The 17,135-nt window shown below is 48.9% G+C and overlaps 1 protein-coding gene and 1 long non-coding RNA gene across 13 annotated transcripts in view; one reads left to right on the plus strand and one right to left on the minus strand.

The window, feature by feature from the left end:
- The window catches only part of LOC309654645, a 619,568-nt gene extending 606,130 nt beyond the window's left edge, over window positions 1–13,438 (minus strand). For all 3 annotated transcript variants that reach the window (XR_014260369.1, XR_014260370.1, XR_014260371.1), the window contains exons 1-2: window positions 13,312–13,438; window positions 2,417–2,504 (exon numbers count right to left, since the gene is read on the minus strand). This is a non-coding gene — a long non-coding RNA (uncharacterized lncRNA). The remainder of the gene's footprint in view (window positions 1–2,416; window positions 2,505–13,311) is intronic.
- The window catches only part of MKX (mohawk homeobox), an 85,067-nt gene continuing 80,424 nt past the window's right edge, over window positions 12,493–17,135 (plus strand). The window contains exons 1-3 of one of the 10 annotated variants that reach the window (XM_082448958.1): window positions 12,493–12,623; window positions 14,674–14,940; window positions 16,701–16,860. In XM_082448958.1, the coding sequence (XP_082305084.1) occupies window positions 14,753–14,940; window positions 16,701–16,860 (348 nt within the window). In that variant the 5' untranslated portion in view covers window positions 12,493–12,623; window positions 14,674–14,752. The other 9 variants (XM_082448959.1, XM_082448961.1, XM_082448962.1 and 6 more) reach the window with 9 other exon arrangements.

Here is a 17,135-nt window from a genome sequence, read left to right on the forward strand (position 1 = left end):
CCCAAGTCTGTGCACAGCCATTTGTCCCTATAAACAATCTCAACATGCTATATGAACTACATACCCGCTTACCTGTTTCTCTCTAGACTGTAATTTTCCTGAGAGTAAGGGACAGATCTTTGAAACCGCTATATCTCAAGACTCAACACAACGCCCGGAAAAGAACGGATGCTTACACATGGACTCATTTGGAGGAAGCGGTCCAAGAAAACACAAACTAATATTTATAACAATCAAAGAAAATGCCCCCGTCACTAATAGTACATCTCTATATATGTCACAGAAATTAAAGAAACACATTCTGAAGCAAACGATATCCAAAACAACCAGACAGAGAATTCTTGCCGAGAAGTTTGCAGACCTCAGGAAATCCATGCCCCACAAGCTCAGCTGATGGTTTCAGATACTCCAGCCTCTGCTCTGTTTGCAGACTGAAGACCGCAGAGGGCACCTTCAGCGAGAGCGAGGTCTGCTTCCTGAGTGTGTAGCATTCAGCCCCCAGGTACCCTCAAGTACCCCTTCCCTCTGACTGGGAAGGCAGAGTTGAATCGTAATGAGTAGGTCCGAGGCCAGACAGCACGGTAACTCCTCATACCCACGACTGCCATCCCCAGACTTGCTGGACTCCTGAATCCCTTACTCAGCAGCTGCCTGACCTTGACCTCAGACTCCTCATCCATAAAAAGGCTGATACATTGGTGTGAGTATTGAATGCAGTGCTGCAACACATGAAAGCCCGAGAACCGTGCCTGCCCCTAAGGGCCCAGTTACGATTAGCTCTGGTCACTGTTACTATTCTCTCTCACAGCGAGGATTCCACCATCCACCCACTTAGGGCTGAGAAACATCCCACAGGCCCTGTTCCCCTCCCACAGTGAATGGGGTGTCCATGATTGGCATTTATCATTGCTCCGTTTTTCTACGATAGAAATGAAAGTCGTGGGCATAAAATACAGGCCTCACATTATCTAGCCTTTGCCCATTTCTTGGCAGTCTCATGATTTTCACTATTTCCTTAATATCTTCCTCAACTTCAGCCTTAAACCACAGTAATTTGTTCATCTTTTTGAAAATGTGACTTTCTATGAGCATATACTTGATTTAAAAACAAAAACCATAAAACACTCTTTATCTGCCCCCTTCAGGTAAAGATGACATTTAACAACAATGAGAAAGTTACTGCTTTCCAAAACACACATGATTAAAAATATACCCATCACCGTGTGATTTTGTTCCTGAAAATGACTGTATTGCCTATTGAAACTCACCACATTTTAAAAACTTGGAAACAGAATTTTCAAATCTATTTTAAAATCTCTCAAAGAGTTTCAGCAAATTATTAAAGTCAATTTTTGAAAGTAAAAATGTAATACTTTGTGAAAAATTTATAAGAACTGACGGATCTCAAAGAAGACTTATAAAGACAAACCCTTTATATTATTTTGTGGATAAGACTGAAAACCGGTACAAATACAGTCAGAAATCCACCTCTGCTGTGTGAACCTGGCTTGTCCTAAAGCATCTCTTTTAAAGATGACATTAAAAACAAGTCTCTAATTCACCTGAACTTGAATCCCAGTCTTTATATCATTACTAAATCAAGATTTTTTAAGTATAAAGCAATTCAAATTACATTGCTTTCACTAAAAATAGCCTGTTCATCATATTATTATTTATTCATTAACAGTGACATTTTGGTGGGAGCAAAAAATATTTTGTATCATTGAGAGATAAAAACAAAATTAAAAATATTGTTTATTTCATTTTTGCCTTTTAGAAAACTTTGTTTTGTGTGTTTTACTATTTACATGATATATTAGCATAATAGTACATGTATACTGCTTATACATAAATGACTATATATTAGATCCGCCTGCCCAAAATATTTTAATGATAAGGGAGTATAATAAAAAAAAAGCTTAAGGGTCATTGATTTAGACTAATTTTTCTCAAATCCTGGTCTGAGAAGCATCTGTGTCAGTATCGCTATAGGGCCTAAGCTCAGAAAACCTCACTTGGAGCATGTGTAGTTGAGAGCTGGAACATGTATTTTTAACAAGCACTCCTACTTAAGGTGGTTCATAGGCTACGTGCTGAAAAAAATGGCCCTGAAGGAAATAAAAAGCCTTCTATGGGGACCACAGTGCCTGTGAGCGCGGTGGTTAAGTAGTAGCCATGTGCCACAGGCAGTGCCCACAACCAGCTGTCTCCTTGTTCGTCCTGCTGAAAGTTGAAGGAAAGACTTTGCAAAACTGACCTCTCCCAAGTGTATAAACCTCTGACCCTCAGTGAAGACATTATTTCCTAAAGGATGGTTCTGAAACAACTGCCCCTGTTAAAAATATATGTCGCCCCCAGAAGGGCTTTAAAAATAACTCTGCTTTCTGCGACTTCAGAAGTTGTGGTTTGTACTTACGACTGCAGGATCGTCAGAGGAGAAACTCATGGAAAGGCTCCCACAAGAGTGATTTCATTTTGTTGCATCAGAGGGTCCAAGTTTAACACTTAAAAAAAAAATAAGTAAAAAGTATGTCAATAAAAAATACTTACTTTAAAACATTCCCCAAACCAGTACTACTCTTAGACCAAGGCAAAGGGCCACTGCCCTGAGCCCCACTTTTAAAGGCCCTACATCACACACGCGTGCGCGCGCGCGCACACACACGGAACTTAAAGAACGTACGACGTCTCTGTCATTTGGGATTTAGGGCTCAACAGGATGCAGCGCAACTTTAAACTCAAACATCTGCTCTTGTGACCAGCACCACTGAGGACCCACGGAAATGCTTCCACACATCACTCGCTGTATGTCCTCAAAGTCAAAGGTGATCACATCCAAATGGCATAAAGGCTCGGGCTGTGCTGATAAGAACACTGCTTCCAAGAGCAGGCAGAAAAGACCATTAATCAACCTGGCAGATCACGCGAATGCAACGTAGCCTTTCCTCATGCACTATCGTTTCCCAGGAGGCCTGGCATTGTTTTCTTGCTTCTCCAGTGCGTGGCTCTGCAGGTATTGAATATGTAGCGACTCTTTGCAACAGCTGCACCTGGCAGCAGAGGGACATTTTGCAATATTCAACAATTCATATCACTCCTAGGTTGGTTAAGTCTATAGATTTACACAAATAATTCATGAATCTAACACCAGTACTTCACCTTGAAAACCAGCTGCATTAGCAAATACTTTTATTTGCATAAAATATTTCAAATTTATTTTCCGAAAAACTAAATACAATTTCAGCTTTATTTAAAATCTTATATTCGTTACTTATAATTTTTCTTTTCTATTTGTATGTGTAACTTTGAGTGTTTTAGAATAAAAATAGCATTTTATAAATAATATGTATTAAATAAATTTAACGTTAAATTTTTCTATATTTATATTAATGTACATTATTGATAAAAATATATTCAAATTTTGGACACTTTTAGTAGAATTACATTTTATTTCTAATTCTTCAGAACACAAATTATGATGGAATATTGATTATAATGACATATTAGTGATTTCTGCTCAAGACAGAAAAATCAATTTAATGGAATATATAGTAAATTATGAATTATGTCTCTTTCATTTTATTACTCTTCTAAACATTTCCAGTCCAACAACAAAACAGCGGGACATGCAATAAAAATTACACTGACTTCTCTTTGATATTTTCCCACCAAAACCCGTAACTACATAGTTTCCCGTTCTTCCTTCTGATGGTATATTTGTCAAGGTAGAAGGATGGAACATATTTTATTTAACTGTGCTTTAGCTGATTTTATAACTTTTAAATATTTAGACATATGGTATGTGGGCGTTCACTTGCACTCTTGCCTTGGGCTATGCAAATGTAAGAGGCAGGCCTGACAAAGGAAAAGAGGAAACAAAACATAACAGAGACAAAGCAGCAAGACAGGATTAGGAAGTCGTTGGGACCACTGCCGTCTTAATCAAAGCTGCTGCTTTTTACTGCACTCAAGATACACGGCTTAAACCATGCTGTGTCCACTCCTGCAACAGAGCAACTATTTCAGCTTGCCTTGGCTGTTCTACAGCCTGCTGTTTTCCATTGCTGAACCACTTCATTCCCAGTGGGAAGGACGCTCTCCAGATTTAGAGAACCCGCAGAAGATTCAGAAGTCACTGGCTTTTGAGTGTGAGCTCACGCAGGAAGGTCCACGTGAAGCCTAGCTTTTTCACCACGATGTCAGAGCCAAGGGACGTCATTTTCCAGGTGACCCTAAGAGTCCACTTTCTCCCCACCCAGGATGAAGGGCACGTACGGAAGGGAAATGAACACATTGGCACTGAATGCCCTGCTCTTAAGTGAGAAGCCAAAAGGTGCAGCTACACAGTCAGCTGTGCCCACAATTATGCCGGCACGCGTTTAAAGTTCTCTCTCTCTGTCCTTCCTACGCACCTGCAAAGAGGCAGTTAGTCAGGCAACTTAGCAAACAAGCTCTGGCATCTGCCTGATTCCATTCAGATCCCGGCTCCAGAGTTACCAACCTGTGACTTGGGGCAATTCTATGCCTAGGTGTCCTCTTCTACAAAATGGTTTCTAAGGGGTACTTACCCCAAAGGGTGGCTGCGAAGATTATATGGGCTAAGTTCCTAGAATAGTGTGTGGGCCTGTAGTAACTGCTACGTGTGTATTATGCAGATAAATGTATCCTTAATTATGCCCCCATTTATAAGAGTCTGCAGGAGTAGTATTAGGACATATGTCTTTTTTTAAATTAAAGTATAGTTGATTTACAATATTATATTAGGTTCAGGTGTACAACACAGTGATTTGATATTTTTATAGACTATACTCCCTCTAAAGTTATTATATAAAGTTATATTCCCTGTGCTGTACATTACATCCTTGTGTCTTATCTATTTTATACATGGTAGTTTGTCCCTCTTTTAAGGCCCTACCCCCGTCTCGCCCCTCTCCCCATGGTAACCACTCGTTTGTTCTCTATATCTGTGAGTCTATTTCTGTTTTGTTATTTTCATTCATTCGTTTTATTTTTTAGATTCCACATATACGTGAAAACATACAGTACTGGTCTTTCTCTGTGTGACTTATTTCACTCAGCATAACGCCCTCCAAGTCCATCCATGTTGTTGCAAAATGAGGTCGTTTGTTTTGAGCTGACCACTACTGCAGGTCCAAGGAAAAAGAATTTGTGCTACTTGGCTATTGTATGGCTCCCCTTACCCTAGACTCTGGGCCATTTAAATGGAACAATTAAGTGGCATAGCACCTTTCTCATTTTCCCGTTCTCATAGTCCAAGCTCCCCTCTAAACAATATTTGTGGTGGCCTACGACACCAAAGCCCACTTCACAAAGTTCAAATGAATACCAAAACAAAGAGGCGGTGAATTACTTAGGATCACAATGTAGTCCAAGGTGCAGCTGCCTGCCCATGGCTCTGTGGCCCAGATACATGGGCCAGAGTTACCCACAACTTCTCCCCTCCACCCCTCTCTCCTTTCAACACTTTTCCAAAAAGTGTAAAAGTGGAGGAAGGTTCGAGGAGGCCTGGACAAGGGAAGAAAGAAAGATGGTGCACTAACCTCAGGATATTTATTTACTCTTACTGTATTTTTTTCCAACAGAAGCTCTAAAAATCTCTCTTGAAACCCAGAGGTTTTGGGCATAAAACTGGAAAAAGTCTGATGTAAGAGGTGAAGATGCTGTTTTTCAATCAGGCTCAAATTTCTTAAATAATGATCTCTTTTTGCATGTTTTGGGGAAGGACTGTCTGTAATACGGTTACAAAATTTTTAGCAGACACACCAAATGGCCCTTCTATCATTTTCAAGGTCCTCGTGTGTTTCTACGGATGATTTGCAGGTTACTGGATTCAAGCAATCTTTATATCAGACACCCTAAAACTTTTTAGATGAGGTATATTTGTTTCCCTGTGTTTTCTTAACCAGTCTGTAAACTAGACAAGGCTCATGTCTTTTAAATCAAATTTGATGCAGTTCTTGGCAGGATTTTGCGTGCAGTTGCCCCATAAATATTTATTGTTGATTATGAAAAAAGAAAACAATGAAAAAACGGTTCAAATTTCGTGGGGTTTTTTTTTGGGGGCGGGGGAGGCTAAGCCAGAAAATAGCAATTCTTATCAAGTAATCACTATTTTCCATGACTACATAAAACACAGGTATCAAAACCCAACTATCAATACTGGGTCTAAAGGTATACCAATACCTTAAAAACATGTGGTTAAAATTTGAAAAGTACCTGGCGTAAACTATTGTGAAAATAGTCAGACTGATTCTCTAAACACACGCAGCATGCTCGAAGGAGAAGAGAGGGGAAGGCAGTTTGTGGCTCCATCTCCTTCCCGTTCTTGCTTACGGCAGCCTCAAGCCATGTAAAAAGCACTTATCCAAGTCCACCCATGGTGACTAAGACCATCTTTGCACAGGTGTGTATTACATAGGGTACCGGCTAAGTTCCTTTAGCCAGAAACCCCAGAATACACTGACTTAAAGAAAAGGAAGTTTACTTGTCTCCCATTAGAGTATTACAGTCCAGGGCTCAGTAGCCTAGGTCAGTGCAGGGGGTGTGGGTAGGAGACAACAACACAGCCTGGGGTCAAATCTAGCTTGCTGCCTGTTTCTAAGGTAAGAGTAGTTTCTACATCTTTAAATGGCTGAAAAAAGATCGAAGGTAGCATATCCTGTGGCACATGAAAACTTCATAAAATTCAATCTTCAGTGTCCATTAAATAAAATTTTACTGGAACTTACCCACAACTCATAGGCAAGTATTATCTACAGCTACTTTTCACTACAAATGGCAAAGCTGAACAGAGACTTTATGACGTGCAAAGCCTAAAGCATTTACTACCTGGCGCTTTACAGAAATAATCTGCTGAGCCCAGGCCAAGGACCAAAGCCCCAGGTTCTTTTCATCCTGTGCTGGCTCTGCTGTTCTCCAGGTTGCTATCTGATTGGCAGATTTGGGCCACTCCCACATCCATGTTCCAGCCCTCTGTAACAGGGTAACAGGGAGCGGCTAAAAAGAAGGGCAAGCAATTGCTTTTTAAGTATGGTAAGCAGAAGTTGCACACATCACTTTTGTTCACATGCATTCTTTTGGTGAACTTATTCAAATATCCTACACAGTTTGCTGTACAGCAGAAACTAACACAGCATTGTAAATCAACTATACTCCAATAAAAATTTTTAAAAAAATCTTACACAGAGATGAAGGCAATGAGGCTGAAAATGAAAGCAGGGAGGATGGAGAGAGGAGGGGGGTGAGGTCCAACCAAAAGCCTGATACAGCATGGAGTACATACAGTAACTAAATCTCAAAAATCTGTTGAGTACCTTAAGTCCATTAGGTTCCAAATACAGAGTCATGCTAGCGTATGATGAAAAGTCTTCACTATATTTATTAAAATGGCCACTTTTTGATGTGAAGGCAAATTGATTTTCAAGCGCTAGAATAAACTTCTGCAAGAAATTCTTGTATTTCAATGCACATGTTGAGGACAAAATGTTGTCCAGGTTCCCCTCAGGACCCATGTAGTGAAGACTCAGTATTCGTTGGCAGTTACTGAAGATATTTTGGAATCAATAGAAAAGATGGAGTCTTAGTTAGGGCTGCAGGGTTACTTCAGGCCCTGTCTCAAGCTCTCTGCAGTAGAAAAAGACATTAACCCACCTGGATCTCAGCTCTGCTGACTGCTTATTACCTGTATTTTCTGCACTTATACGTAGCTAATGTTTTCTAGAAATTTCAGTGATAAAGTTTTTGCATTTTTGTCCAGAGTGAGTTTGCCTAATTTGCAATCATATCGAAGGTTCTCATCTTGACTGGCTGCTTTGTGAAAAAAAATTAATTCACATTCCATAAGGAATTGAGCAAGAAGAAAGATGAATTTCCCTTTTCAAATCACGGATGGCAGGGAATCATCACTTTTACAAATAACCTTACGTTACTGGTGGTTGGTTGTCACTTGGTTACATGGTGTGTTTGAAGAGTTCTAATCGGTGCACTCTATTCTGGAGAACACGGCTGCCTGAAACTACTCTCCTGTTTCTGAGCAGGACCACGACAGAAAAAACGGCACCTTCATCCTAGAACAGACTGAATTAGCCTTCTAAATTGGAAACATAACCAGGCCACGCACATTACTACTCCGATACTTGACATGTTCTGAAATTAGAAACAGAATAATATTGGAAGTCTTTGGAACGCAAGATGGTTTTAAAAATGTGAAGATTAAATTTATTACGGTCTATTGGGTGCAACATCTCTCAAAGCCTTGTTAGACCAACCTACATATGGAAAGGAATTCACCACATATATGAGGAAAGTTATTTCAAATTGATGGGGGAAGGAAACTCTTTAATAAATTCCATAGGAATAATTGACCATTCAATTGGAGAAGAAAAAAATCATATTCGACTTCTCCCTTACAACATAACACAAATTCATTCCAAAAGGATTAAGGAGCTGAGTGAAAACAATTTTTTAAAGTATTAGAAGAAAATATAGAAAAAGCCTTTGTGAGGAAGGCACAAAACCCAGACTCCATACAGAAAAAGACAGATCTATTGACCTTTACTCATGTTTAAACCTTCTGTAAGGCAAAAGACAAAATAGGTAAAAGGCAGTCTTCTCAATGCATATTGTCAATACATAAAGTATATATTTCGTGGAAAAGTGTTTTTTAAAGAAACTTTTATAAATGAATAAGGCATCTAATAAGGATATAAGCAAAGGATATAAGCAAATTTCTTCAATTAAGAAATGCAAATGCTTATAAATAAATGAAAAGTTTCTCAAACAATGAGACATTACTTTACTCATCATATAGGGAAACATAATGAAGACCAAACACATGAAATGCTACGCAGCATGTGAGGAAACGGGGACTTTGTGGGGCTGGAGGTTGGGGGGAAGTTTGTAAGGACCTATCCAAATTTTAAAATCCTGTTTCCTTCAGTTGAGCAATTCTACTTCTATGTAGTTATGCCTTGAGAAATACTTACACACGTACAGAAAGAATCATATACAAGAGTATTTAATGTTTAGAATAGTGAAAACTGAAAAGACAGAAACGTTCACAGGAGGATGGATAAACAGATTACGGAGCATTATGTACCAGTTAAAAAGATGGCGTTCCATTTATATGGACCAATATGAAAGTGCTCTATGAAATCACGGAGTGAAAAAGCAAGTTCCAGTTTAATACTGTGTGTGTGTGTACACGTATGTAAAGTACGGTCTCATTGATTTCAAAAACTCATACAACAAAACGATAATGATTTGTTTGTATTCATGTCCGTGACTATGTGGAAAAAAGTTGAAAGGATGCCCACCTCTTGGTCGTTGCCTCTCAGGAATGTGATTGGGTGGAACTGGCTGAAGAGGAACTTTCACTTGTACTCTGTTCTTTGATGTTTGAGAGTGCATTTATGGAGAAGGCCCTCTCTGAGAGAATTTATTCTGTACTATGTACGCAATTAAAGTTAAATTATAAACAAAGCAAAAATGAGATACTTTTGCCAACCATCTTCCTAGTTCACTCAGGATGTTTCTGCGGCTGAGTCTCTCACTGCTTCTTCTGTTGGTCTACTTACACACTCCAGTGTGTAGCTTTACAAGGCAAACTGGCCGAGTGGGAGGTGGAACGGCTATTTGTTCATAAATTTACTACTTTATACCATTTGGAGGGGAAGCAACACTCATTCCCTGGCTTTGTAATTCATTTCATTGCTTATAAGTAATAACTGGAAAAGAGAGTTTAAAAGCAATCATTATTTTCAAAAACTTTGACCCATATTTGTTCTGAAATGTCAGGTTCCTTGGTAAAATATCAAAAGGCTTAAAATGCAGGCTTCTTATTTTCTTCTTTATTAGAAAGTTAACATTACTTACATTTATAACTACACTCAAAGTCCAATAGACTGGATTAAGATTTCTGCCAAATGCTCTTACTTAACATTTTTTGAGTTTTAGCAATAGCAATTGTTACTTTCACATTAAAAAAAAATATCTTAGTAGCGTAAGGCAAGTTTGTGGAAAACTAAATATCTTCATTTTACACTTCAGTAGATTCAGCCTAAACCAACATCAAATTAATCAGAATTAAGATTAGGGCTCAAGTCTTGTGACTTGTAGCCTAAGTTTTGGGTTTTTTCTCCCATATGTGGCCAATGCCCACAAACTACATACACTTTCTTAAATCTTCTGATAGTGCTTTCTAAAACTGAAAGCTTTACTTCTGAGGCTTATAACACAGTATTCCACATACTGAGATTGGAATATAGCATAAGAAGCTGCGTAAAATTCATTTTAGGAAAAGATGAAATTTAAGATAATGATAAATGGATCTGTATTGTGCATTAAAAGGAAGAAGGAATTTCTCTCTTGCATAGACGGTGACACTTGCAAAAATAAAATTCTGGACTGTCACACAATAGATGCTCATTTGTATATTAGAGAGGGATTCTCCACACTATTTCATTTTAAAATGGACCCTCCATTGTTCTTTCATTTTTTTAAATGGACTCTAATTATTAAACTATAGTCTAAATGAATTAAAATGTATTAATTTTTCAGTCACTTAATTTGAAACTAAGGTGTATGTTATTTCTATAACAAATTTAAAATATTTTGCAGAAAGACTTTTTGCTGTATATATCAGATTTGTAATGATATTACATGTAAAAATGCCTTAAATCAAAGTCCTCAACATGCATTTTAAAGTTGAGTAAATACAGTTAAGACTAAAACAACAAAATTCACTTGTCCTCTACTGGCCTATATACAACAGCAAACAGCTAGGTAAGCCAGTAGAACGCTGCGAACATTGCTAGCAACGGCATACATGCCTGATGCTTTATCCAGCACAGCTGAGCAAAATAAATGTCAGAGGGGCGTGTTACAGTTGGTTTCATTATAACGTCTGGTGACCACCATCAGTCACAGAGTCTTTAGAACAGAACCAATCTCTTTCCTCCTCTGAATTATAAATTAGATCTGCTTTTGTTGTGAAACTTATTCGCTGCAAGTCCGTGGCTGAAATTTTACGATGTATCCCTGACTTTTAAGTCCCCACGGCGACGTCTGTAGACGCACGTCTGCACTGAACCCACCCTGCAGAAGTCAAGTGCAGCGCCAAGGGCAAGATGCGGCAGCGCCACAACCGCAAACTGTACGATAGAATAGAACCAAGGACATCTGGAAACAGGATCAAACGACAATATTTATCTGCCAGATGCGCAAAAATTTAAACCCACGCCTCTTTCTGCTTTAGACTGTGCCCCTGCCCGGTGTACAGTCACGTTTTTGGGGTATAACATAATGGAAAATTCGGGGGCGATTAGTGTTGGAAATAACAGATTTACTGTACATTTTAACCACTTCCAGGCCAAATAAAAGGAAGCGGCTTAGGTGGGCCACCGCGCCAGGATGGCCAGCCACCCTTAGGGGAGAAAAGAACAAATGATGTCATAACTTTCAGGTTTGGGGGAAATCTACTTTTGCTCTTTAAGAAGAGATGAAAGGTGTCGCTGTCGCAGTGAGGCCCGCGGCGAGAACGCGGGCGGCTTGGTGCGGTCGGCGCCGCGAGGATCACCTAGGCTGCGAGAAGCTCCGAGCCTCCAGTGACACCTAAACCACAGCTTTCGCTACTCTCGTATCTGGGGTGATAGTGGGAAGGCAAGTATCACCTCTAAGATAATCTGATAGGATTCTCTCCCCTTGCACTGTATCCAGGCTCGGGATTCTTCCAAGTTCCCTCCCCTTTGCTCCATGCAGATCCTGGCCCTGCCTGCACTCCCCGTCTCTCCCACACCTGGGTCGCCGTGGGTTGAGTACCTGGGCCCGCCTCGACCCCGCCTTGCCTCCCTCCTCTCCAGCGCTGGCTCTGGAAGGTGACTGCGTGCCTGGCTTGGAGACACCCAGGACCGCAGAAGCCCAGTGACACGAGAAAAGGGGCGCAAGCACCTTCCGCAACCCGTTCTCACGCGTTACGGGCACAAACCGAACTCTTAACTAACCTCCCTACAGCTAACCGCGAGGGGGAAAAAGGGCGCGTCGCAGTGCCCCCTCCAGCCTAGCCACGCGTGGTGAAATTTCCGGCGCTCGGGTCGGCTAAGACACGGGATCCGCACCGCAGCCGCTCAGCTCCCAGAGCCCGCACCGGGCGCTGCTGCGGCTTCTCCAGTCGCTCCCCGAAGTGTGAAGGCCATCGCCCCTTTCGCTGCGCGCCTGCGAGGCCGGCGGCTCTGGGAGCCGCGCCCGGCTGCGGAGCACTCGGCGGGCCGGGGACTGCCCGGCGGCGCCGGCGGCGGCGGCTCCTCCGCGAGGGTTAACAGCGGTCCCCGCGGAGGCTTCCTCTCCCCGGCCCGGGAACGTGGATACCGCGACCGCAGGATGTTCGTCGGCTGGGCCGGGCAGTCAGGAAACATGAGAAGGCCTCGCTATTCCTGTTCCCGGGCCGCGCGCGCCCGTCTGGGTAAATAAAGCCGCGACGCCGGCGGTGGCGGCGGTGAGCGCGCTGGAGCCCGCGCGGAGAACATGCGGCGGGGATGGGAGCGCGCCTAGCCTCGACGCGGGAGAGCCAGCCGCCCTGCCGCCGGCCGCGGGCCCCCCCGCCACCGGTACAGCCCGCGGTCGCCGCGTGCCGGCGCGGGGCCGCGGGAAGGGAGGCGCGCTACGGCTCCCGAGCCGCTCCTTCCCCCTGCTCCGCGCGCCTGGGCTCTCCCCGCCCTTCCCCCACCTCCCTCCGAGGCCCTTGGGGACGCGCCCGAGGGGGGGTGGGGGCGGCGGCCGAGGCTGGCCCGAGGGTCTGCGAGGAGCCGGGGAGCCCACCTGGTTCGCGGGCGTGGGGCGGGGCGGTTCCGCAGGGAGGGAGCTCCCCAAGGCACAGTGTGGAGTGAATCCGGGTAAGTGGGGAGCACGGGAGCCGAGAGGCGGCGTTGGGGACCGCGCGGGGACCCAGCTCCCGGCCCTTGGCCGCGCCTGCCGCCTGCAGACGCAGCCGCGCCGGGGTCTGCGGTTGCGACCTCGGCGTGGGCTTGGGACCGCGGGGAGGGTCCGCGTGGCAAGCTTCGCGGCGCAATGGCCGGGAAAACACGCCGTCGCCGACAGGAGAACAGGGCTGAGGTGGGGGCAGACAGCGGGGCTGGGAACGGGTTGCTTCACAAATAGAACAGCCTGAGCGCAAATCACCGAGCGCACGGAGTTAATAGGAAAAACAAGGCGCCTCCTGACGCCTCGAACGAGGGCTGCGAGCACGGACCGTTGCTCTCACGCCGCGGAGGCTGCACGGACGGCCCAGACACGTACCTGTCTGCGCGGGGCAGCTGGCAGAGGTCTGACTTCACCTCCCCGTGAGCACTGACGGGGGCCGTCGTTTAATCTCTGCGGTCACAGCTTTACACGTCGCGCGTGGCCGCTGCTGCGATGGCCGGAGGGCGGGGCGGGGAGCCTTGGCGAGCGTGGGCACCCGGCGTGGGTGCGGGGGGGTGGCGGCCCTCGCCGGGGCGGGGCGCGGTGAGGGGGCGCCGGCCGTGAGGCGGGGGCAGCTCGGAAGCAAAGCGAGCTGCCCCCCAGGCACGAGGAGGGGAGGTAGGGCGGGTTGGGGCTGCTGCGCGCCTCCGGGTGGTCATCGGCTGCTCCGCGGCGGCGCGGACCGGCCCCCGACGCTCACGCGCGGCGGGCAGAGGCTCCGGGCCGTTGCGACCCGGGAGGTGAGCTGGCGGCTTTTCCCGACGGGGGCAGCCGCAGGCCCGGCGGTGCGCGGACCGCGGCGCCTCTTCCCGCTTCTTAACGCCTTTGCAACTTCTGAAATGGTTTTCCGAGACCCCAGAGAGGGGTGGGTGCGGAAGGAGTCCGAGCTCGCGGCTCGCACCCGCGCTGCGGAAGAGGACAGCACTGGCCACCGGCTCCGGGGGCGAGGGGGGGCGGGGGGCCGGACCCAGCGCGTCCGGAGCGGGCTGCGGGGTGGTAGGAGGCTCGGAGGGAGGGGAGAGCATGGTGCATTTGTCCCTGAGGCCACTTCACTTTCTAGCTCTGGAATCTGCTAACTTTCCTGCGCTCACCCCCACCCCAGGGGCTGTAGCCGGAAAAGGGACGCAGGGGTTTCAGCCAAACCATCCAGAAAGCATGCAAATCCCCGAAATCCGGGTGCGGCCTGGGACTCATTGACTGGGGCTTGCGAAAGCGGTTGTTCATGTTCGTCCCAGTTGTTCCTTTCTTCCAACCCCTCCTTACGACCCCGAGTGGGAGCTCTGAGAGGCTTTAGTCTTCCGTTTTGATTGAAGAACCCCGCGCGGCCCCGCGCCTGCCCTCCGCTTTCCGGAGCGGGCTTCATCCAGATTAAAACCAACTCAGGCAAAGCTCCTTGAGGAGTCACTTTGCTTCGCCCCCGCGGGTTAACTGTTGCCGGCTGAGATTCTTTGGGGGCTGGGTGGCCGGGGCTAAGAGGAGGGTGGGTACCTGCCCCGGGAGCGTGCGGGGGCGGGTGACGGGCGTTGCGGCGGAGCGGTGTAACGAGCCAGCGGGAGGCGGGGGTTCCCGCGTTCAGGTGCGGCGGCGCCGCTCCTCCCCTGGGCTCCGCAGCCCCGCGCCGCGGCCAGGTTCGGGGCTCGGGACGCTCAGGAGGGTGAGCGCTCTCGGCGAGTAATGTACTGCATCTTTATCTCCTAGAACCCGAGCCCTGCGGAGCTCCCGGCGGCCCGGCCCCAAGGCGCTGCGGCCGCGCCGCGCGGCCCTGCCTGCGCGCGCCATGAACACCATCGTCTTCAACAAGCTCAGCGGCGCCGTGCTTTTTGAGGACCGCGGGGCTCCGGAGCGGGAGCGGGGCGGCAGGCCCTACGGCGGCGTCCTGGACAGCACGCACGCTCGCCCCGAGGTGGGCATTACGGACGGCGCGCCCCTCAAGGACAACCTGGGCCTGAGACACCGGAGGACCGGGTATGCGCACCCTCCCGGGGCCCCCACCCGCTCCGGGAGAGGTGGGGGCGGTGAGAGGCGCGGGCGTGCTGGTGACAACCGGGGCCTGCGCCTTAGGGCCCCCGACTTTTCCGGGAGGAGCGGTCTCCGCCTCCTGGGTTCGCGCATTCTCATTTTAAGGGAGTAGTTGCTCAAAGCGTGGGGGGGTCCATTCGTCAGAAGAGCTCCAAAGAGGCTCGTTGGAAACTGAGGACACCTGAAACCGCCTCTTAGTCCTCAGATGCCCGGACCTGGGGGCGGGGGTTACGTGCCTCTCTCCCGACCGCGGGTGCGGACGCGCGGCCGCTGGGGAGGCAGAAAGGGCTGAGCGGGATGCACGGGCGCAGAGCAGGGCCAAGCAGTCGGGGCTCCCCCCCGCCCCCGCCCCCGCCCCCCAGGTCAGGCCAGCCCCGTGGGCTTCCCCCCTTGTGTCACGACAGGGCCTTGCATCGGCCAAGGTGTTGGAAAGGTCGGCCCTCCGCAGGATGCCCCGGACGCGCGCGCGCGGCTCGGCGGGGCCCGCCGCGAGCCCGGAGGGGGGGCGGGTGCCGCGGGCCTGCCGGGCCGGGTTTCGGTTTAGCGGCCTGAGGGGCTGCGGGGGTGGGCGTGGGGTGGGCGGGGGCGAGAGCTCGCGGGCCACCAGCGGCTCCGGCTGCGGAGGAGGGCCGTCTGTAGCCCGGCCACGTCCCGCGGCTCCGGGAGCGCCCCGCGGGGGGAGGGGCGGCCGTCCTGGCCGGTCCACCTGAAAGATTGCATCAGCTGCTTGTTGTGCGGCGTTGCTGGTTAGGGAAATAGAGATTAGGTTTCGTCAAAATGTTACTACCAGTCCTCACGGATGGAATTGCATTTCAAAGTGTTTAAAGAGGCAGAAGCCCCGGAGGCTGCGGCGCAGGCGCGCGAGCCTCGCGGAGTGGCTGGGCGCGCGGGCGGCGGCGCGGCGACACCTCGCGGAGCCGCTGGGGAGCGCAGCGCCGAGGCCCGGCTCCCGGCTGCTTCCCGCTCTTCCTCCTTGGAATATGCTTTTCCCGAGGTCTTTTTACTTTACCCGGTGGGACAGACCTTCCATACTTTGAAGCTCGCCCTTTTGTCGTGCAAAGCCCCCTACAGTGTTTTGGGTTTTGTCTTTTCTCTTTTTCGTGTGTGTTTTTGTTTTCGGTTCTGCATCTTTCTTCCACAAACCCCTTCTTGGAACGCTTCCCCTTTACCCGAGGATCAAAGGGTACAGGGGAGAGCTTGAAGAGAACCAGGGCAGCGGGGCGGCCATCACCCCTTGCTTTGTTCCCAACGTCCAGTGGGCGACGGGAAGCCCCGAGCGGCGGGCATGAGTCCCTGAAAGAACATTCGAGAGCCGGCCGCAGCCACTACTCATCCCATGAGGCCAGGGCCCCTGGAGGGCGCGGTGCAGGCGGGCGAGGGACGGTGCCGGCCTTGCTGCGCAGGTCTGTGGCTTGAATAACAAAAGAGCTTCCTTCAAATCACCTAAACCTCTAACCTCTGGCTTCAAGATTTCCCCCTTTTCCGTATAAACCTGGTGGCCTTCGCCGCCCCACGCCCCTCCTGTGCCACCCGGGCCGACCCCGCGCGCCCCGACCCTGTGCGGCTCCCACCCCTGCCTGGCCTCCGCGTCCGGGCGCGCGGGGCCGCGGTCGACGCGGGCTGAAGCGCGTGCGGACCCGGGGCCCCGGCGGGCGGCGCTCGGCCGGCGCGGCTCACCGGGAACCCCTCCTCTCCCGGTGTCCCAGGGCCCGGCAGAATGGCGGGAAGGTGAGGCACAAGCGGCAGGCCCTGCAGGACATGGCGCGGCCCCTCAAGCAGTGGCTGTACAAGCACCGCGACAATCCGTACCCCACCAAGACGGAGAAGATTCTCCTGGCGCTCGGCTCGCAGATGACGCTAGTGCAGGTAATCGGGGCCCACGAGCCCCGGCCCTCCCTCGGCGAGGCTGAGCGGCGGCTCTGCTCCTCCGGCCGCTGGGCACGGGTGGGCCCGAGACCGGCCGTCCGGACGCTGCCGCCGCTCTGCCTGAGGCTGGTGCGGGGCGGGCCCAGGGCCGGAGCGGTGGTCTGGGGAGTTTCTGCGTCTCCGACCGTCTTCCGGAGGCTCGGCGCAGCAGGGGCCGTGTGGCGCTCGCGAAGGAGGGCCGGGCAAAGGCGAGCGCGGAGCTCTGAGAAGCGGTG

This window comes from Balaenoptera physalus (genome assembly GCF_965194825.1).
Source record: "Balaenoptera physalus genome assembly, chromosome: 2".
In the NCBI taxonomy this organism is placed as follows: Eukaryota; Metazoa; Chordata; class Mammalia; order Artiodactyla; family Balaenopteridae; genus Balaenoptera; species Balaenoptera physalus.